Raw genomic sequence first — 21,905 nt, forward strand, 5'->3', positions numbered from 1 at the left:
ATGTTTAAGTGACTTTTTCTTGATTGCTTTTTCGGATGAATATTCATTCAGTCAGCAAAGTTTTTTTTTCAACTTGGTCAGTAAAAAAAATGACACGTCGTTTAAGGCGAAGAAAATCATCGCTATTGATCCATAATGGATCATCATCATCATCATCATCATCGACCAACAATGGTGATCAATCGAATTTGTTACCATCACAATCATCATCATTGGATGAATGTGATGAATCAGCAACATTTTTGGAAAAAGAAAATTTTTCAATCGATAATTGGAAACAAGAATGGAAACAATGGCAATCAACATTCATACAGTTATCATTAATATTGGCAACAATAATATTATGTTTTTATACATATTTTTGGTTTGAACATTTTCATTATCATTTAACCCGGTTTTATGCAAATCATGTTGATGATCATCATGCACAACATGTTTTGGGACATAAATTAATACGAAATCGTTCACATGCTGAAGCATTTTATTGGTTTCGACGATCAGCCGATCAAGGTCATCCACATTCAGCATATAATTTGGCTGTTGGTCATTTAAGTGGTTATCGTACCGATGTTAAACAAGGTAATCACAATCGATTGATTTTTGACAATAACAATTTTTTTCCATTTGTTACAGGTGAAGTTCGAAAATTATTACGTTATGCATCAAAAAATGGTGTACAAGAAGCACGTGAATTACTACGTGGTCTTTGTCGTGAAAAACCAAAATATTGCGATTTGTAGTTTGTAGAAAGAAAAATATTCATTTATTCATAAAAAAATGATGATAATCCTTATTTACACAAACACAGAAACATTCTCAATTAGTAGATAGTTGAATTTGGGGGGGGAGAGGAGTATAATTCTATTTGATTTTATCACTAGTAGGAATTGGTTGATAAATTTGGCCACAAAATGCACCAAATAAAAATATTAAAAGCAATATGATTGATAAAAATAAATAAACATAATTATGTATTGGTGATTTAGAAACGGCATGAAACATTTGTACAAATGAATCACCAATATCAATATATTCTTGACCAGCATATTCAAATAATTGTATTCGTTTTGATAATAATGTATCACATTCAGTACTTAATCGATGTGGTGAATTATGATGAATTTGTGTCAAACAATTCAATTGATGACCATGACCCGAAATAACATCCGAACAAAATGTTTTCAAATCCGACAAACAAATTTCAAATAAATGTCGATCGGATTCAATATCAGCTTCAGTTTCTTTAATCAAACGTGCAATTTCATGTTTACAACCCAAATCATCAATTTGTTTCGAAAGAAAACGATTTTTCAAACATTCATTAATATCCGTTTCATTGGAACATTTTCGATGAATTTCACGTTGACAAACACGATAAAGTATTGGATCCAGTTCAATATTCATCGATACTTCACGAATAATGTTAATAATTTCAATTTCACATGTTTGCGACAAAGTATTATGAAGATATTGTTGTTTTAAACAGGCAATAACTTTTCCATCTAATAATTCATTCGTTTTACTTTCCCGTATGATATTCGAACAATGACGATGAATTTCTATACGACAACCAGATTTTAAACGTGGATTCAAACGATAATCTTGATTTTGTTGTGCTAAACGTTTCAAAACTAATGAACGACAATTATGACCCATACTTGGATCATTTCGATGATCACGTAGACAATAAATTACATCATGTAAATCTGATAGTATACAATATTTATCGATAGCAATTTTACACATTGAAAGTAAAGAATAATCAACAGAATTATCCATTGATTCAATATATTGTTTACGAAATAAACGATGTTGACAAGCACGTTTCAAACGAATAATATTTGATTTCAGACATTCCAAAACATGTGATTCACCTGGTTGAATATTCGAACAAAATTGTTGACGATCATGTTGACAAGCTTGTAATAGACCTGGATCAAGATCAATATCTTCATTCAATTGATATAATTCTTCACGTAACATACGATGACATTCATTCGATATTTTTTTACCAATTTGATTTGTTTGTGGGCCAAATGAATCATCATTATCATTATTATTCGAATCATTAAATAATGCCAAACTTAAACAATTAATAACATCATATTTTGTACGAAAATTTCGACAATTTTGTTCAATATCCTGTTTACATGCTTGTTTAAATCGTGGATCAAAACGAAAATCTTTACTATTGATCAATTGAAAATGTTCAATAGCATGATGACATTGTTGTTTAGATTTTATTCGATAATGATTTTTATTTCGAATCAAACATTGTATTACTTGATTCGATGTTGTTGATTCCGAATCATCATCATCATCATCATCATTGATAATATTATCATTTTCATATTCAGTGGCACATAATTCTTGTACAATACTCAAACAAGATCTAAACAGTGGATAATTTAATTCAAAATTTGAACTTTGAGCAATGGTAAAATTCCCGATTGCCAAACGACATTTCGATTCAAGTTGTTGATAATTTTCTTGTAAACATGACATTTCATAACCTTTACCAAAAACTTGTACCGAACTACAATATTTAACTAGATCTTGTAGACAAGGTGCTTCAATAAATGGTAATAATTCAACGGATGATGCACGTTGTTTCATTACACGTTTAATATGATAGACGCATTGTTTTCCAATACGGATTGGTTGTTGTTGTTTTTGATTATCTTTATCTTTGTTTTGGTGATGATTAACATGATAAACATAACGATATAAACATGCAATTACATTTGGTCCACGTTCTGGATCCATTATTCCATTCATCATATCATTATTTTGATGCCAATTTCGATGTGCACCACAATATTTCACGGCATCCGGATGACATGCATCATAAATTTCTGAATCTAATTCAAAATTACGTGCAACAAAATATTGCATTTGATTTAATGATTCACGACATTCTTCAGCCATTTGTGGTGAATCAATATGTTCAGCTAAACAACCAAGAATTCTTCCATTTCCAGGTTGAATATGACGACATAAATTATCGGCTGTTGATTGACATGATTGTTGTAGAACAGGATCAACACGCCAATCTTCAGCAAAATTTACTTCTTTTAATAATTTTTCAACTTCTTGTTGACAATTTGATGATATACGTTTACGATCATGTGCATCACCACGACGTCTTTTTGTTTTTGAATGTTTCATTAAACAATGTAGGATTTTTGCACCAAATTCAATATTTGGACAAAAATCATGCAAATCATTTTGACAAGCATCAACCAGATCGGGTGTAAGTTTATAATTTTCAAATAAAAATCTTCGATGTAATAACATTTCAGCTTGACATTCAGGCAATAAATTTAAACCTTTTGAATGAACATTTTCTAAACATAATAATATTCGTGATAAACGTATTTCTTTACGACCTTTAATATTTTCACGACATTGATGATTACGAATATCAAGGCGACATGCTTGAACAAAACTTTTACTTATTTGATAATCACGTGTAATCAATTGTTCACGTTGTATGAGTTTATCTTTACATTCTTCACTCATTTCTGGATCATCCAGATTGGACATTAAACATTTATAAATACGACCATTACCAGATTCAATTTTTTGACAAAAATGTTCACGATCATTACGACAAGCAAAATATAATGGTTTATCCAAATGAAAATCATTACTTTGCAGTTCGGATATTCTTAATATTTCCATTTGACATTGTTCAGGTAATTGATCAATATGTTTTTGTAAACATTGTATGGTATTTGTTTGACTATGTAAATCAGATTGCCAATCTAAACGACCACATTTCCAATCTTGTATTGATTGTTCACATTCTTTGGTAAATTTATTTATCAAACGATAATCACTGAATATAATTAATTCCATTTGTTGTAGAAATAATTTACAATGATCATCAGTTTCGGGTGAAATTCTTTCAATCAAACAGCTGAGAATATTTGCACCCGAATTAATGTTTGAATCAATTTCAGTTTCAGCATCTAAACAATCATGATTTTGTTTCAATAATGATTTACAAACAGTTTTTGTTATTTCGGTAAAATGATCTAATTTTGTTACTTCCATTTTAAATGACCAAATCTGATGTTGACATTGTTCGGATAATTTTCGTTCCGAATCTGAACGTTCGAAAATACAATTCATTATTTCAACATTATTACCGAGAATTTTTTCATCATGACCACATAATTCAGGTAATTCATTTTTACATTTTGGATTCGTTGATAATAAATTGGTTTCATTTTGAAAAAGATAATGAATTTTGGTTAAATCAAGATTCGTCGCTGATGATGAATTTATGACAATTATGACAATTGCTATCTGAATCATCATCGAATAAATCGAAAATTTTTGTTTGACAAACATTTTGATTATTGGAATTGAAATTATCGTAGGAATGTTGTTATCATTTCAGGCAATTGAATTGAATTAAATCGAAGAGAAAACAATGATTACCGGTTTTCATCCAAAAAATAAAACAAAAATCGAAATGACTTTTTTTTGGAAAACACCATCAAATCGAAGAATGAATTTCAGAACGTTCTATATGAATGGTCTATATTTGGCCGAATGAAAAAAAAACAGAAAGATTTCGCTCAGTCATTCTCATTTGTGCATTTTGTGTTAAGAATTTAAAAAAAAACTTGTCAATTTTTTAAAAAATAATATTTTGTCAAAATTAATCTTGAAACACAATGGCTTTAGAAGCATATCTTGGATTACATCCAAACGAACAATTTAATTTGGATCGAAAACATTGTGAATTACCCGATTATGAAAAAGTTATCGAAGATGATCATCATCAAATTTGCCTATCAATACCCAGAGATCAAATGAATTTGTATTCGGATCCAGCACGGAAAATTGCCATGAAATTCAATAAAGGTACAACAACATTATCATTTGTTTACAAAGGTGGTGTAGTTGTTTGTGCTGATTCCCGTGCTACCGGTGGTCAATATATCAGTACACAGGAATGTAAAAAAATTATCATTATTAATGATTTTCTTTTGGGAACAATGGCCGGTGGTGCTGCCGATTGTATGTATTGGCAACGTGTTCTATCGAAAGAATGTCGTTTGTTTGAATTGAGAAATAAACAACGTATTTCGGTTGCTGCTGCATCGAAAATTTTGGCCAATATTTTGTATAGCTATAAAGGGTAACGTAAAAACATTGATCATTCAATCAACATTAACATTCTTTTTTGTTTTCATTGATTTGTTTAGTATGGGTCTTTCATTAGGTGTAATGATTTGTGGCTGGGATAAAGTTCGTGGACCACAAATTTTCTATGTTGATAATGAAGGAAATCGTCAACCGGGGAAATTATTTAGTGTTGGTTCTGGTTCAACTTATGCATATGGTGTTTTGGATTCATATTATAAACATGATATGACTGATGATGAAGCTTATGATCTTGGACGTCGTGCTATATTTCATGCTCAACATCGTGATGCAGCATCTGGTGGTATTGTTCGTGTATTTACTATTAAAGAAAGTGGTTGGAAACGTATTAGTGAACAAGATATGATGCAACTTTATGATGAACCATATCATCAAGAAAGACCTGGTGTTGATGAAAAATAATTTTTGTAATCTTTGAATTTTGGATAATTTGTAATGAGAATTTTGAATAAATTTTCAAATTAAAAGTTTTTAATTAATTAAAAAATTGATTATAATTTCATTTGATTTGTTTAGATTGACTATAGAGCCTAATTCCTTTTTTTTTAAGAATTTTTTTCGTTCTTTTTTTGATTGTTGTTGAGTGATGTGTGATGGTTATTTAATGTTTTTGAGTGTGTGTGTGTGATATTCATATGAAGAATTAATTAATTAATTAATAATGCTCGTGTTTTGTTTTGTTTTGTAATTAGGCACAAAATGAAAAAAAATGAAACAAGCAGACATTTGTGTTTAGTCTTGTTGTGGTTGTTGTTGTTGAAGCATTTCGGGCATATTATGTACAAGACAAACTTCCTATAAGGACAACAAATTAGATCAAAATATCAGATTTTAAAATATATAGTTTCTTTTTGATTATCGAAAATACTTACACTGCGTACTTTAGATCCAGTACCACAACGATGATTAGCACATTTAATACGTGATCGATCTAAAATTTGTGTTGCAGGTAAATGATTTGGTAATTGATTGAAACCAAATTGATCAGTTGTTGTTTGACTATCCAATGGTGATGAAACTAATTGTTGTTGTTGTCTTGAAGCAAATCGTAAATCATGATACGATGTTTGATGTGATGGTGGTCGAAATTTTGATTGTTGTTGTTGGCAGTGAATAGTACCACGATGATACGATGACATTGGATGTTGTTGCTGTTGTTGTTGTTGATTATTCGATAATCCACGATACGAATGTTGACTTCGAAATGATGAAAGACTTTTTAATGAACTTTGTGATCTTAATGATGATAACGATTGACGTCGAAAATCTAATTTAACAATAGAATAGAATTATGGGCAAAAAACGAATCATCAATTTACACTGACCATTAAGATTGGATGGTAATGGTGGTATATTATATGATGACAATAATGGTTGTTGTTTTTCCTGTTGTTGTCGTTGTAGGCTATAATCCTGATGATGATGATGATATGGACTACGTGATGGTGTTGATTGTAATGATGCTGATGTTCTATGATGATGATGATGATGAAATGGATGATGACTTGATAAACGATGTTGTTGTTGTTGTTGATTGTTATAATGATTAGGTTGGGCATTCAATATAACTGGAGGTGGCGGTGGTATCATATCACAAAATGATGGTTGATCATTTTTGGCTAGTTTTTTGTTCCTGTTTAAAAAAAACAATGATTAAATTATGATATTTTCATTGATTCATTCAGAACTTACTTTTGCATCAATTTAATAACCATCATTGATAGAATTAGTATTAATATAAAGCTTATGATAAGGCTGAATAATGTAATAAATTCAATTTTATTAATAAAATCGAAGGTTGTCGAACCAATACGAATGAAAAATGGTGAATCATCTATTAGGAAAAAAATCGATTCAATTTGGATGAGAAATTTTGGAAACAAAAAATTGAAAATGTTTTGGTATACTTACAGGCCATACAAACACGACTTTCTTTTTCATCATCATATTTAACAAAAAAACCATCCATACATTTACAAAATCCTTGTTCATTACAAAATGAATTTGGATTCAAATATCGACATGCTTCATTATATTCACAACGATCATTTATTTGTAGAGCTAAATATCAAAAAAGATTAGATTTTATTAAATCAGAAATGGAATTCCATTTACAAACCTTTTAAACAATATTTATTATCAACATTAACCGGATATTCAGGTAAACATTCACAACGATGTGTACTACTATTACACCAAACATGAAATAATATACGATTACAAGTAGTTTCACAATGTTCACCCAACCAGAATGCAATTCCTTTTCCATAAATTGGTGCCGGTTCTTCTGTTTCTCCAAAAACCAAAACAAACAACAAAAAAACATTGCTAACAATGAACTGCTTTTCGAAGAAAAAAAACAAACTTACCATCACGTTTTTGACGTAATAATTGATTATCGATAACGATTGTTCGATTTTGATCATCATTGTTGATGAATTTTTTTGCTTTCGGTGATAATATTTGTTTGTTGTTGTTGTTGTTGTTTTGGGATGATTTGATTGAATAAGCAGCATCACAATAAGAAAATAATAATATTGTTGATAATAAAATTGATTGTATAATGAATATTCGATAAATTAATGAAGATGATGATGATGATGATGATCTTTGCTGATTATTCGTTCTTCCTTGTTGTTGTTGTTGTTGTTGGTTTTCTTGACCATCATCATTATCATTTTGATTATCGAACGATGAAATACTCTTCATCATTAATTTACAATCATTCACTGGTCACTCACTGGTCACTCGATAAACTTATCGAAAGAAAAAAAAATTTGTTGATTGAATTCAGCAAGAATTAATATTTTTTGAGCTTCATGATCGAATGTTTGTTAAAATCGGTAGTATGGTAATGATATAGTCGAAATAGATTCGAATGTTTTGATTTTGTTTTGTTTTTTTCGGGACAACCGGATGAAGAAATTTTCGATCGATGTTTTGTTTTTGAGCAATTTTTTCTTGTTGTTGTTGTTGTTTTCAATCAAATGATGATTCCAAAAAGTCTAAATGATTATCATTTTCAATCTAAAAATGAAAGAATGGTAACTTTCAAAGAAACACAAAGATTGTAAAATTGTTCGATGTTCAATGTTGACATTCAAAATCTTTTCTATCCATCCATCATAATGTTGGATTATGGTTTATTTTCTCAATCCAAAAAAATTTCACTCATTTTTTTGCTGGTTATTCGATATCTTTCAATGGTTTGTGTGTGTGTTTTACTCCCAGAAAAAAAAATCAAAACGAAAAACAAATTCATCATTATCACACCACACACACACATACACACCAACATCTTTCATTTCAACGAACAAACAAACAAACGGGCATTTCTTTTAATGGACCAGAAATATATACAAAACAACAGTCACAACTTTTTCATCACCACCAAACAAAAAAGCCAAGAAGAAGAAGAAGAATCGACAAACAAACAACTAGAACAACGAAAAAAAAATGTTTTGAAGATGAACCAGAAGAAGAAGAAAAACTCATTGAACCAGACTCAACTTTTTTTTCGTTTTGTTCCATCTATATGACATAATGGACAAATCTTCGATTTTTGTTTTTTGGGTCTGTGTTAGTGTGCCATAGTTATATGTGTGTGATCCGCTAAAAAGTGAACTGAAAAAAAAACTGAGAATCTTCTATATTTTGCTTGTTTGTTGGTGCCAATGTTCCCATCATTATCATCATCATCATCAGTTTGGCCTGCTGCTCTGCACTGAGATGCTCATTCTTCATCATCATCATTTTTTTCCCGATTCTATATAATAATTTGTCTTGGTTCTGTGTGTGTGTGTGTTTGGAATCGATTCGATTCATTTCTTGTAAGTGTTACATATTTCTATCTCCTAACCAAAACAACCATATAAACTGACTAATAGTCATTGTTTTTTTTCTTAACATTCAACCCAATATCCGGTAAACCAATTAATAATGATGATTATGATCATTAGATTAGAGATTCATTGAGTAATAATTATTTATATCGATAGTTTCTTTCTTTTTTTTGTGATTATAATTTAACCCAATTGATTTTTGTGATTAATCAAAAAACAAAACAAAAAAACATTGAAAGTTAATGAAAATTACTATTATCAAGATATAGAACAAAGAAAATGACATAAGATTGTAATCTCTCTTTCTCTCTCCCTCTATATATAAATGGTTCATCCACACATTTTACAATCTTACTACTGTATTACTATATCATCATTTCCCCGCAATTGTTATGAATGAATGAATATGGTTATGGTTTTTTCTGTTGTTGTGTTTGGTTTGAATTTTTATAGAAAAGGGAATCCAAAAATCAGAATAAATAGATAGATAGATGGGAAAAAAAGAGTGAATAAGAATTGTGTGTGTTGTGGTGGATGATAGCGATTCTATAAAGAGATAGTGAATCAAAAGAAGTGAATTTCTCATTTCATTTCAATTCATTTTTCATTTAACATTTAACATTGAACATTTAAAATGAAAAATATTGTATATTTTCGGTCAACTTTGTGAGCATTTATGATGATGACATTATCTCTATCTCTATAGAAAGAGAGAGTTTGTTTCTATGAATTTATCTTCTCTATATCTTTTCTCAATCACATAAAACTTGCTTATATTTCCAAATGCATATTGGGCATGAATATTTTTTTTACATCTGGCGGCTAATTTTATTGTTGGTTGAATGGCTGGTTGGTTTTTAGTTTTGTTTTGTTGTTTTTTTTTCAAAGAAAAAATAATGCTCTTTATGTTTGTTGAAGCGAGAACAAAAGTTTGGTTTGGTTTTAGATTCTATATATTTAGATAATGAAAACAAAAGTAGAGAAATATGTTAGGATGTTATTTGTTTGCCTTATAAAAAATTGAATTTCCTTAAATTTGGCTTTGAAGGAAAATTTGATCAATTTTTAAAGTGCAAGCAAAAATATTAATAAGTCATAGTGATTCATAGTTCAGTGAGGTTAGGTTGATGACTATGACTATGCCTGTGATTCATAGTTGAGTGAGGTTAGGTTGATGACTATGACTATGAACGTGATTCATAGTTGAGTGAGGTTAGGTTGATGATTCGTACAAGTCATAGTCATAGTTAAAAACAATTTTTTGAATTTTTTTTGAAAATTTAAAAATTTTCAATCGAGATGTTTCCAAATTCCTCGGAATATAAAAATCTGATGGATCATTTTTTTTCTTTCGTAATGAATTGAAAAAAACTTTATGAAATTTAATCCTTTCATCTCTTTTTTTTCAAATATGAAAAGTTTTTTTCTTGTTGTTGAAAATAGAGGAAAAAAAAGATTGAAATCGAAAAGTTTTGTAAAAACAAAACCCGACAAAAAAGTTGAAGGAAAAAAGACCCAATTTGTTTTTGTCGCGCCAATCAAAATTTTATTTTTTTTTTCAACAAAACAAAATGAAAAAGATGATGCTTTCAAACATTCCCGACTTTTTGAAATCTGAATCCAAACATTTTTTTGGGATCGTTCTTTTTTTCTGTTTGTTTGTTCAACACAGACATCGGTAATATTTCTTTTTTCATTTTGATCGATGAAAAATGGCTTGGTTTTTCATTTTGGTTTTTCTATACTTGAAAAGTCTCTATTCTGTGATATTGTTGTTCTTGCTCCATCACATTTTTTACATGACAAGCCAGCAAGCAATATTCTTGTCGTTGTTAGAAAATAACAATTTTCAAACAACAAACATTTCGCTTCTCCCAAAAAAAATATTGATTCTCGAAAAAAGTTTTTAAGGCAAAATGATGATGAATCTCATCATCAGTGATTAGCTTAACTTTTTACTTTTTTTTTAGATATCTTTATCTCTATATGGTTGACAACCATCATCGTTTCGTTTAAATAAAGTCATATCACCCATTTTTTTATTAATTAATAACCCTTTCTTATCCACATCTTTCCTTACCAAAATAAAAAAACAAAATGATATCTTCAACCAGGCAATAGCAAAACTTTTTTTATATTCTCTATATAGAGAAAAACCAGCCAATAAGATTCCCATTGGCCATTACAATCACACACACACAATTCATTCATTTAAAGGTCATTGTATTGAAATGGCCCTGTGTGATAATTCTATATTCTATGATTCTATTTTATTCTGTGATTTATATTTCTTCCGTTTCATTTCATAATTTGATAAATCTTTTTTGTTTGTTTCAAAAAACGACCCAGACTATTTTTTATTGATGATCATCAATCATTTTTGGTGAGGAAGAAAAACCAAAAACCTCAGACGGAAAGAATTTATGTGGAAGAATGTTTTTTGTTTGTTTGGTTAGTTTATTTTTTTAAATATAAAAAAAATTATCATTTGATTTTGTCATATGTGAGTTTTGCTCACAAAAATTCAATATCAGTAAATGATCTAGCAATAGGTATATCTTGACAAATTTCCATTGCTTCATCAACACTACGTGTTCGAGTTAATACGAGAACAACATTAAAACCAGCCATTTGTGCTGCTTTACCTTCCAATGGTGATTTTGTTAAAAATAATAAATCATCACTAGGTTTTTCCTGTATTGCATCAGCAACTTTTGCAAATGTTTCTGGATTTTCTAACGAACCCATTGAATTATCAAAATGTTGATCAATAATTAGATTCAAATCACCGTGTGATGTATCGGACATGAATTTTTTACTTGCCTCTTTCCAACCATTCGATAATACATAAAGACGAATATTCTGGCTATTTTTCCATTTTTGCATCGTTACGGCTACATCCGAATAAACCGGTGTTTTGATTTTGTTTCGATCATAACCATCAAACCAAACTAGAAATCGAAATAAAACAAATGCTTTTGGTTCATGATTATTTTCCAAACAATATTCAATATATTTTATTGCTTCTTTGATTACTTCGGATTTTTCTTTTATTAAATCAATTTTTGGTGCTTGCATATCACGTTCAGCAGTTGCAGCCAATTTCCTTAAACAATCTTGCCATTCATCTTTTAGCCATGAATTATCCATATAAACCTGGAAAGCAATTTTAAAATATGGTTGTAAAATTTTTTCAACAAATGATTCACGTGCAACAGTTCCAGATATATCAAATAAAATTGCTTTTGGTCGTTTTATTTTTACAATAACCATTTCAATCAATCAATTAATTTAGCAAAAAACTTTAAAAAAGAAAATTTTTCCGAAATCATATTCATAATTTTCATTTTTATTCACCAATCAAACAATGTTAATGTAATCAAAATTAGAATAATTATTGTTGTTGAACAGAAATTGAATTTGAAAACACTGCTATAGCAAGAATTACTTGGCCATGATTCACAAAATTCATCAATAGCTGTATTCGAAACATCTTTACCACGAAATCTTTCGGGCATCGAACACCGAACACCTTTAATACCATGTGTTCGTAACCATGTTGCAAATTTACTTTGGCCAAATTCACATGAACAATTCATTGCTGTGGAAGTGTTAAATTGGAAAAATTAATAAAAAAGATAAGGATTTTTCCAATGACAACTTACTATTAATTCCTAAACGTTTTAAACGTCTTAACCCTGAGCTAAATATCCCAGTATTACCATCTGTAACTGATTTAATATCATTATCACTCAGGTCTAAACATTCTAAATGTGATAAACTTTGTACAGCAGTTGGTACTGTACGAATTTTATTCGAACGTAATTCCAATAAGGTTAATGAATCTTGTAATGATACAAATGCTTCAACATTAATATAAGCCATACCAAGTTGATTAAATGATAATTCTTTTAGCTCTTCCATTCCATTAAAAAGATTTCGTTGAATTTCAGTATAATTTTCATTACTAATACGCAGGACACGAAGTGATTTCAGTAATTCATGACTTTCACGTAATGTTTCCAAATCAATACCGGTATTATCAAGAAACATTTTCTGTACATTATACAGTCCGCTTGGTAGATTATAAAGATGTGTTAAATTTGAATCTTTAACCGATAGTTCCATTAGATTTATAATTGTTGAATTTCGTGAACAACGTTGTAAATTTTCAATATCAGTCATTAAAATACTTGCATTTGTTTGCCGACATTCCAAACGTATATCAATATTTTGTTGTTGTTGTTGATCATCTGATTTCATCAATGTTGATGGTGAAGATCCAAGCACTGAACATCGACAAGGACCTTTAAATTGAATATTTGGACAAAACAATTGACATGATGATAATGTTGATTGTTGTTGTTGATGATAATTATCATCAATGTTATTGTTTTCCTGGGAATCTTGTGACGACGACGATGATGATAATGATTGACATTCAAATGTATAACATTCGATTAATGATGATGATTGTTGCATCATTATAATGATGGTCATCATAATCAAAAAAAATGATGATAAAATTTTCATCATTGCAATCATCATCAAAATATTTTGTTTTTAATTAACACTGAATTAGACCAAAACAAAAAACAAAAACATGACTCGAAATGAACTTAAACATCGTTATCAAAATTATCAATTTTTATTTATCAATTGATTTTGTATGAAAAAAAAAATCAAAAATCAAATCAATTTTTCAAATGTTTGATGCTGTTTATGGATTTTTTTTTCTTCATCTTCAGCTGCTTCAAGGCGAAACACGTTTCGGATCACGTGGAAACAATGATGTTTTACGAATATTATTCAAACCTAAAAATAACATTGTAACACGTTCCAGACCAATACCACCACCTGCATGTGGTGGTGCACCATAACGAAATGAATCAATATAGGATTTCATTTTGTTTGGATCTAAATTGAATCAAATCAAATCAATTTTTCAATTAACTTTACGAATAACAAACGATACTTACCAATTCCATGATGTTTGATACGTTCAAGCAGAAATTCTGAATCATGTATACGTTGTGCACCGGACATAATTTCTTCACCTCTCATAAATAAATCATAAGAATTGGAATATTTCTATGATTAAAGGGTTAAAAAAAGGGAATAGAAAAAGTTTTTTGGAAAAAAATTACCGAATTATCCGGATCAGGCATCGTATAAAATGGACGAATAGCTAATGGAAATTTATCCAAAATATAAAAATCAGTATCATATTTTTCACGAATAATTTTGCCCAATAATTTTTCATTGGCAGTACTAAGATCTTCTTCATCGCTCATTTCGATACCATTTTCACGTAAAAGACGAACACCTTCAGCAAAATTAATACGTAATGATGGTTCAAGAAATTTAAATGGTTCACATGGAAATTGTCGATTTATTGTTTGAATTTCTTTCTGATATTCTTGTTGTAATCCTTTAAACAGTTCGACAAATAATTCACCAATCATATCCAAAACTTCATGATAATGATATTTGAATGACATTTCAAAATCCAAACCAACAAATTCACAAAGATGACGATGTGTATTTGAATCTTCAGCACGAAATACAGAACCAATAGTGAATACACGATCAAAATCAGCAGCGATAGCCATTTGTTTATAAAATTGTGGTGATTGTGCCAAATATGCAGAACCTTTAAAATAACTAACTTCAAATACATTTGCACCACCTTCACTTGCAGCCGATATAATTTTCGGTGTATGAATTTCAACAAAACCACGTTTTTCCAATGAACGACGATAAATATGAACAACACCGGCTTCAAGTTTAAATATTGCTTGATTTGTTGCGGTACGAAGATCCAATACACGATTATCCAGGCGAACATCCTGGTTGACAGTCGACAAGCCATCAACTAATTCATGTTCAGGACGTGATGCATCATCAATTAATAATGGCAACATTGGTTCAGCAGCACTAACAACAAAGATTTTCTGTACTGAACATTCAACCATTTGTTGTGAACAACTTTCAATTTTTGTTGGTGATATTTTAATCAAACCATAAACATCAATTATTGATTCTTTTGTAATCGATCCAACAAATTTAACCATCTGTTTACTTGAATGTTCATTAACCGATAATAAACATTGTAATGTAGATTGTTGTTGACGAATAATAAAAAAACATTGTTTACCAACAGCACGACTAGTATGAAGACGTCCACGAATCCATATTGTTTGATCAGCTAGCGATTCATCAATCATATTAACATTGGTGAATTTACGATCCAAATTTTTTTCCGTCGACCGTATCATTGGCGATTGACCATAATTATCTTTTGCATAATCTTCAACATTAGCATCTGATTGTTGTTGTTGTTGTGTTTCGGCACGTTTTTGTGCTGCTTCGGCTTTTTTCGCCGCTTTTTCGGCATCTTTTTTCGCTTTTTTCAATGCATTTTTCGATAATTTTTGTTCACCTTGTTGCTGTTCTTGTTGTTCCATGTTTTGATTGTTTCAATGAGAAAAAAAAATAAGAATTAAATCAATAGAATCTTGTTGCTGGGAATCGGGTACCAACATTTTTTTTACCCAAAATATTTTTCTTTTTGGTTCAAATCGAATACACGTAATGCAACTTGATGCAACATATGCATGCCCGGTGTGTGTGTGTTTGGATGGCTATTTGGGCAAATCATACATCAATGATACGTTTTGTGTTTAAATAGAAAATTGATCATTTCGAACACTCAGAAAAATCGACCCCCTTTTTTGGGGCAAAAATTAAGCTCCGCCTTTTTTGGCCGACGTTTACTTTTTGAGCGCATGTTCGCATTTATTCCCGTAAACTTTCTTTATTCTTGAAATTGTAAATTTCTTGAATATTTTCTTTCCATAACCATAAACCATATTCAATAAAAATAATAACAAACTAATGAGAATAAGAAAAAAGATGTTTATTTATTGTTATAAAAAAATAAATTTTTCGTTATGGATTAAGTGCAAACAATCAAGTATTTTGAATTTATCAATTTTGATTAAAAAAAGATTTTAGGTAGATTTTTCCATATATTCGTATGTAGATCTTTCATAGCTAATGTTTGATTGTTGCACTCAATGTATTTAATTCTGATTCTTGTTAATTTAAAATTCACGATATTTAATTCAGTCCGTAAAATCATATATTTACAATAGATCATCCAATAGATGTTCGAGGTTTCACATTCTCTCATTTCACAAGTTCTTCTTCGTCTTACATGGGCGAATCTGGGTAGATAATAATAATAGTACTGGAGACATTTCGCCAATGGCACTTGTGTCATAATGACAGATTCAAGAAAATAAGATAATACAATCTAAAATCAAAATTACAAAAAGAATCGGTAAGAAAAATTAAGACTTAGGAAAATTGAACTTTCCTGGACAAATGCATCTTGGAAAATTTCGAAACCAATTCAGAAGTTGATTTGCTCATCAATTTGCTCGACTTGTGACCGTTATATGGCGAAACTTTGATTCAAATTTTGTCCTTATGTAATGATAAACATTCTTGTTTAATTCGTAATGATAAAGTAAAAAAAGATGTTTATTTCGGATTCTCGATTCGAGATTGAAATTTTTCGGCAATATCGAAACATTTTCGAACTCGAAGTTAATGTTTCGTTTTTTTGCAATGTTCGATTTTCTTTTCGGAAGATTACAGTCGTTCTTCGCATAACACGGTATTTGTACAACAGTGGAACGAATTAACCGTGTTCCAAGAGAAACGACTGTATGGAACTAAGTCAACCGCCACGTGCATTTGTGTCTTTCGTCACATTAATTTTTTCGTCGTCATTTCACAACGAAGTTCGGCTATTCGACTAAGTTTTTAATGGAAATAATTAACGAATTTGGTGATTCAAAGTTGATTTATTGTTGCAAAAATGGAACGAATTTTGATCCGGATATCTTAAAGACAACCGAGATACTCAATGATTGAAACATTCTGAATGTAATGTAATGAAAAAAACATTGAACATCATTGTGCTAAATGTTCCTAAATGAATGCCTGTTCATGAAACAGTTTGTTTCAAATTTTTCAAACAAAACCTAAAATTGTCACCGAATCAAGAATCAAATTTAAGTGGCGTCTTTTTCGATTGGTGAACCACAGAATGTATTTGAAATTTCTGAATTTTTCAAGTCATAATCGATCATTATTCTAAGGATATTGTTATGGAATTCAAAGTCGTGTGTCATTGTTAACAAGATATATGGGTTCACCAACAGAACTTCAAGTGAAATTGTGGAAACGTTTATGGAAATATTTAAATGGACCAAATTCAATAATTTTGAATTACTCATTTAGATTAAGACCTTACTATCATAACATAATGAAATTCACAATGGACTTAACGCTTTTGCGAACTGGAAAAAAACGAAAAGAATTGAATTCAAATTTATTTATTTATTGTTTTTGCTTAAACCAATTTCTTATTTTTTGTTTTAATAAAACAATTTATTTTTCTTTTATTTCAATTACTGATGAATTACTGGTGAATTTTTGAATTGATATTTTAAAAGAAATTTGCTAACAACAAAAAAATACTCATAGAAAAAGTTTCCGGGAACAAGTTGAAAACCAAGTTGAAAATTGGAGCGAAATTCAAATTCATTAAAATAATGCCGTTCAAATAATAGGTTACTGTGCATAGAAAGTTAGGAGAAATTTTTTCTTATTTAGGCTCCGCCTTTTTTGGCCGATGTTTACTTTTCCCCTAACTTATACTGTACATCGGACAGACGTACAATTTTTCTGAGTGAATAAAAAATGTTCGAAAATATATTCGATAACAAATCTTGATTTTTTTTTGAAAAATTTTGTTTTTCATTAATTCCAAAAAGGAATTTATCCTTGAAAACAATGAAATGGGCATCCCCTGAATAATTATTATCAAATACTGTTTTTCTGTTTGAAGATGCGGTTAGATTCCATCAAATTCAAATTGAAACCAGTTTTTTTGCTGAAAGAAAGCAGTCTCTCTGCTACATTCATATCTGATGTCCTTGGACGCATATCATATTTTTTCTTTTCTTTCAAAATGAATGAAGAAAAAAAGAAACATTTTTTTTAGTTTTTGAATTTGCTCACCAACATCACTGATTTTTTTTTAAAAAAACATCGTTTTTTATCATTTCTTTTTTCGTTGATTTAATCATTTTCAAACTTTCATTTGAATCAATCATGTCTTTTATCGAAGTTCCAGCAAATCATCCATTTCCGATACAAAATCTACCTTATGGAGTATTTTCCACTGAATCTGATGTAAGGATTATTATTCGATTTTTGATTTAATTAATTTTCCATTTTTTTTGTCTTAACAGCCTAAACATAGAATTGGTGTTGCAATTGGTGATCAAATTTTGGATCTAAGTAAAATTGTTCATCTATTTCAAGGTGAACATCTTAAAAATGTTGCAGCCAAAGTATTTCAAGAACCGACATTGAATAAATTTTTGGAATTAGGCCATAATGCATGGCATGAAGCAAGAAAAACATTATTGAATTTATTGGATAAAAATACACCAACTTTACGTGATGATAGTGAACTTCGTAAATTGGCATTTATTCCACAATCAATGGCCACAATGCATCTTCCAGCAAAAATTGGTGATTATACAGATTTTTATTCATCATTAGAACATGCCACAAATGTTGGTTGTATGTTTCGTGATCCAAAAAATGCTTTACTACCAAATTGGCGTTATATGCCTGTTGGTTATCATGGTCGTGCATCATCAGTAGTTATTTCGGGTACACCAATTCGACGACCAAATGGTCAAACAAGACCGGCCGATGATGAACCACCAAAATTTGGTCCATGTCGTTTGATGGATTTTGAATTGGAAATGGCTTTTTTGATTGGTGGCCCGGAAAATCCTCTTGGAAAACCAATACCAATTGAAAAAACTGAAGATCGTATTTTCGGAATGGTTTTAATGAACGATTGGAGTGCACGTGATATACAAAAATGGGAATATGTTCCATTGGGACCATTTTTGGCTAAATCATTGGGTACATCGATAAGCGCCTGGGTTGTTACAATGGAAGCACTTCAACCATTTCGTGTTGCCAATACTCAACAAAATCCTAAACCATTTGATTATCTTCATCATTCTGATGATTATAATTTCGATATTAATTTGAATGTTTTTCTTAAACCTGATGGTATGGATCGAAATCTAATTTGTAAATCAAATTATCGTCATCTTTATTGGACTATTAAACAACAATTGGCTCATCATTCGATTACTGGTTGTAATGTATGTTGATCGATTATTTTATCATGTTTTAATTGATATTTTCATTTCGGTTTTTTTATTTTTCTTAGATTCGATCGGGTGATCTTTTAGCAACCGGTACTATAAGTGGTCCAACACCAGATTCATATGGTTCAATGTTAGAATTATCATGGAAAGGAAATAAACCATTAAATCTTGGTACTGATGGTGTTATAACACGTTCATTTTTACAAGATAATGATTCAATTATAATTGAAGGTTATTGTCAAGGTGATGGCTATCGTATCGGATTTGGTGAATGTCGTGGAAAAATTCTTCCACCATTAATAATGGATTTTCATTAAATATATTATGTTGTAATTTTTTTGAATCAAGAAAAAAATCGGTAATTTTTGGTAATAAAAAAAAAGTTTTTCGGAATCGAATATCTTGAAAGCGAAAAAAAACTTTCCGTGAAAAAACAAATAACCATGTTGAATCGAATGCCCTCTAGCGAAAATTTCATTATTTTGAGCATTGTATTCACACAAAAAAAAGTAAGGAGAGTACTCCCCAAAATTGGTGATTTTTCTTCTGCAATTTTGAGAAATGCTTATCAGAGTTGAGGAGTGTTAGTCAAATTTGGAGAACATTGTGGAGAGCACTGTTCAACGTTGGGAAGCATTCCTCAAAATTGGAGAGTACTCTCCAATACAATACTCTCCAATTTTGAAAAACATTCTTCAACGTTGGTAAACACTATTCAAATTTGAAAAGTAATAACAATCGAATTATGGAATTCGGTAAATCGATTAAAAAACAGTAATTCCGATAAGATTTTATCACAAAAATCAATTGGAATTGATATACTAAATAAAGTTGAAAATTTTCTTCGTTAATAATGATAATTGGTATTTAATCTTTGATATCTAACAATTCATTAATAAATATAAAAGAATTTGTTAAAAATAGAATTTCCTTTTTTAAAAGTGTATGTTTAATCTAGAAGTTAATTTTACATTTTGGTTTGTTTAATTTATAATCTTAAATGATGATCTTCGACCGAATTACGACACAATTCTAATATGATCAATGTGTATCAACTTTCAAGATTCTTGTAAGTGTTAGGCTTGTTATAGTAAATTGATACTCTTTTGGAATTTAAATATTTTCCATTATTTGGTCAATCGATTCAAGATCGAAATTATTTGACATTCATCAATTCACAAGTTGGAAAAATCAATAATAAAATTAATTGTCAATTTTTGCCAATGTTAAGTCTATGGAAAATAATAATGCATTTTTTTTCAAAAAATTCACAAGTTCGACAAATGATCATTTGCGCATAGTCAAATGGCTAACTATTTTCTATACTTTTCCATCGTCCAATCAGAATGCAACGTTAGTAAAACGCAGTTAGTTAAACGTTCGATTTGTGCTCGTCATTCGATTTCGAACTTTTCTTGTTGACGTTGTTTTTTCGAACGTGTTTTTTCTGCTCGATATTAAAAGTAAGTTATTTTTTCCAATTTTAATTATTGATTTTGGTCCAAATTTTTGGAACAATCACTTTTATTGATTAAAGATTATCTTTGTTTATGCTTTCATTTGTTTCAGATTAAAAATTAGCCACGAAATTGATGAAAATTGTTTGGACGGGCGATGATGCAATCGACGAAAAATGATCATTTTCTCAATGGCATTTATTCAAGTTTGTAATTGTCAAATGATATTTCATTTTAAATAAACTTTCATTTAATCACATTTTTTCAAGTTTATTTTTTCAGTTTCATTATGGTGCTAATTAGCATTTCCGGGATCGATTGACTTCCAGGTAACTTTACATTCTAATCATTCTTTACATTTTAATTCATTCTTTACATTCCAGGTAATTTTTACACTCTATAGTTCCTCAAGTTTTTGCTAATGAATGTCGAAACAATATTCGAATGATTATCATGTTCCCGATCGATTTTGCGATTCCATTGTTCATCGGCATCTGATTCAAGAATAGTTTGACTATGTTAAACAATAGGATAGGCTAGGTTAGATTAGGATTAGGAAACATGGTCTGAGCTATTTCCTATTGAGTCCGATGCCTGGTGACACTTTGGAACCAAAAAACGATCGAAAATTATGATATCATTCGAGTATTTTCAAACTGGAATGGATACTTGTAGTAAATGATGGTAAGTTTTTGAATCCAATGATCGAAACTATCAACTAATATTCTTTTAAATTCAGGATCATCACTGAGAATGATGGGATTCAAATTTTCAATTTCATGAATCAGATTTGGACATTAAATCTTGGAACATGAATGGGATCGTTGGACATCGAATATTCAATTTGGGATCGATTTGGAACTGGACAAGAATGGATCAACGTGGGATGTTAAATATTAATGATTTTTATGAATTTCAAATTTTTTAATTAACAATAAAATTAAAATTAAATTTTAATTTATGTGTAATTAAATTAATATGGGGAGGAGGGAGGAGAACCTGCAACAATCGGAGTGAGCGAAACTATCGATAGTCATTTCGATTAATCGTTGCATGAAATTGCTTGCAAACAAAATTGGAGAGTGTTCTTCAAAATTGGCAATTCTTGATTGCACACATTTTTGGAGAGTGTTCTTCAATTTTGCGGAGCT

General features: G+C 29.9%; 8 protein-coding genes and 1 long non-coding RNA gene across 9 annotated transcripts; 3 read left to right on the plus strand and 6 right to left on the minus strand.

Moving 5' to 3' along the window:
• The first annotated feature begins 35 nt into the window (after positions 1-35).
• Positions 36-806, plus strand: LOC113794770 (uncharacterized). The gene is made up of 2 exons (XM_027344902.2): positions 36-579; positions 634-806. The coding sequence occupies exons 1-2, from the start codon at positions 36-38 to the stop codon at positions 738-740; spliced, it is 651 nt and encodes a 216-aa protein (XP_027200703.1). The 3' UTR covers positions 741-806.
• Glg1 (Golgi apparatus protein 1) lies at positions 240-4,532 on the minus strand. The gene has a single exon (XM_027344898.2). The coding sequence runs from the start codon at positions 4,357-4,359 to the stop codon at positions 862-864; it is 3,498 nt and encodes a 1,165-aa protein (XP_027200699.2). The 5' UTR covers positions 4,360-4,532; the 3' UTR covers positions 240-861.
• Positions 4,533-4,596: 64 nt separating this feature from the next.
• On the plus strand, positions 4,597-5,683 carry LOC113794767 (proteasome subunit beta type-5-like). Its single transcript, XM_027344900.2, has 2 exons — positions 4,597-5,155; positions 5,223-5,683. The coding sequence occupies exons 1-2, from the start codon at positions 4,689-4,691 to the stop codon at positions 5,581-5,583; spliced, it is 828 nt and encodes a 275-aa protein (XP_027200701.2). The 5' UTR covers positions 4,597-4,688; the 3' UTR covers positions 5,584-5,683.
• On the minus strand, positions 4,657-8,606 carry LOC113794747 (uncharacterized). Its single transcript, XM_075821978.1, has 7 exons — positions 7,551-8,606; positions 7,301-7,474; positions 7,093-7,242; positions 6,874-7,015; positions 6,507-6,814; positions 6,054-6,448; positions 4,657-5,976 (listed from the first exon to the last, which is right to left on the minus strand). Exons 1-7 carry the CDS (start codon positions 7,891-7,893, stop codon positions 5,914-5,916), a joined length of 1,575 nt encoding a protein of 524 aa, XP_075678093.1. The 5' UTR covers positions 7,894-8,606; the 3' UTR covers positions 4,657-5,913.
• A 2,853-nt stretch (positions 8,607-11,459) lies between these two features.
• Positions 11,460-12,349, minus strand: LOC113794764 (enolase-phosphatase E1-like). The gene has a single exon (XM_027344897.2). The coding sequence runs from the start codon at positions 12,294-12,296 to the stop codon at positions 11,538-11,540; it is 759 nt and encodes a 252-aa protein (XP_027200698.2). The 5' UTR covers positions 12,297-12,349; the 3' UTR covers positions 11,460-11,537.
• A 2-nt stretch (positions 12,350-12,351) lies between these two features.
• LOC142645541 (toll-like receptor 3) lies at positions 12,352-13,571 on the minus strand. Its single transcript, XM_075821981.1, has 2 exons — positions 12,689-13,571; positions 12,352-12,624 (listed from the first exon to the last, which is right to left on the minus strand). The coding sequence occupies exons 1-2, from the start codon at positions 13,569-13,571 to the stop codon at positions 12,377-12,379; spliced, it is 1,131 nt and encodes a 376-aa protein (XP_075678096.1). The 3' UTR covers positions 12,352-12,376.
• Positions 13,572-13,642: 71 nt separating this feature from the next.
• AspRS (aspartyl-tRNA synthetase) lies at positions 13,643-15,525 on the minus strand. Its single transcript, XM_027344895.2, has 3 exons — positions 14,171-15,525; positions 14,003-14,114; positions 13,643-13,940 (listed from the first exon to the last, which is right to left on the minus strand). Exons 1-3 carry the CDS (start codon positions 15,488-15,490, stop codon positions 13,777-13,779), a joined length of 1,596 nt encoding a protein of 531 aa, XP_027200696.2. The 5' UTR covers positions 15,491-15,525; the 3' UTR covers positions 13,643-13,776.
• A 396-nt stretch (positions 15,526-15,921) lies between these two features.
• LOC142645543 (uncharacterized) lies at positions 15,922-16,669 on the minus strand. Its single transcript, XR_012846658.1, has 2 exons — positions 16,401-16,669; positions 15,922-16,341 (listed from the first exon to the last, which is right to left on the minus strand). It is a non-coding gene; the product is annotated as an uncharacterized LOC142645543 (long non-coding RNA).
• Positions 16,670-17,839: 1,170 nt separating this feature from the next.
• On the plus strand, positions 17,840-21,711 carry Faa (fumarylacetoacetate hydrolase). Its single transcript, XM_075821988.1, has 7 exons — positions 17,840-18,293; positions 18,353-19,291; positions 19,360-20,760; positions 20,867-20,964; positions 21,024-21,083; positions 21,138-21,438; positions 21,494-21,711. Exons 1-3 carry the CDS (start codon positions 18,213-18,215, stop codon positions 19,612-19,614), a joined length of 1,275 nt encoding a protein of 424 aa, XP_075678103.1. The 5' UTR covers positions 17,840-18,212; the 3' UTR covers positions 19,615-20,760; positions 20,867-20,964; positions 21,024-21,083; positions 21,138-21,438; positions 21,494-21,711.
• The last annotated feature ends 194 nt before the right edge of the window (positions 21,712-21,905 follow it).

Source organism: Dermatophagoides pteronyssinus, unplaced genomic scaffold, assembly GCF_027571235.1.
Source record: "Dermatophagoides pteronyssinus isolate colony J.1.1.1.1 unplaced genomic scaffold, Derpt_VIB-CSIC_2022.12 sq0014, whole genome shotgun sequence".
Classification (NCBI taxonomy): Eukaryota; Metazoa; Arthropoda; class Arachnida; order Sarcoptiformes; family Pyroglyphidae; genus Dermatophagoides; species Dermatophagoides pteronyssinus.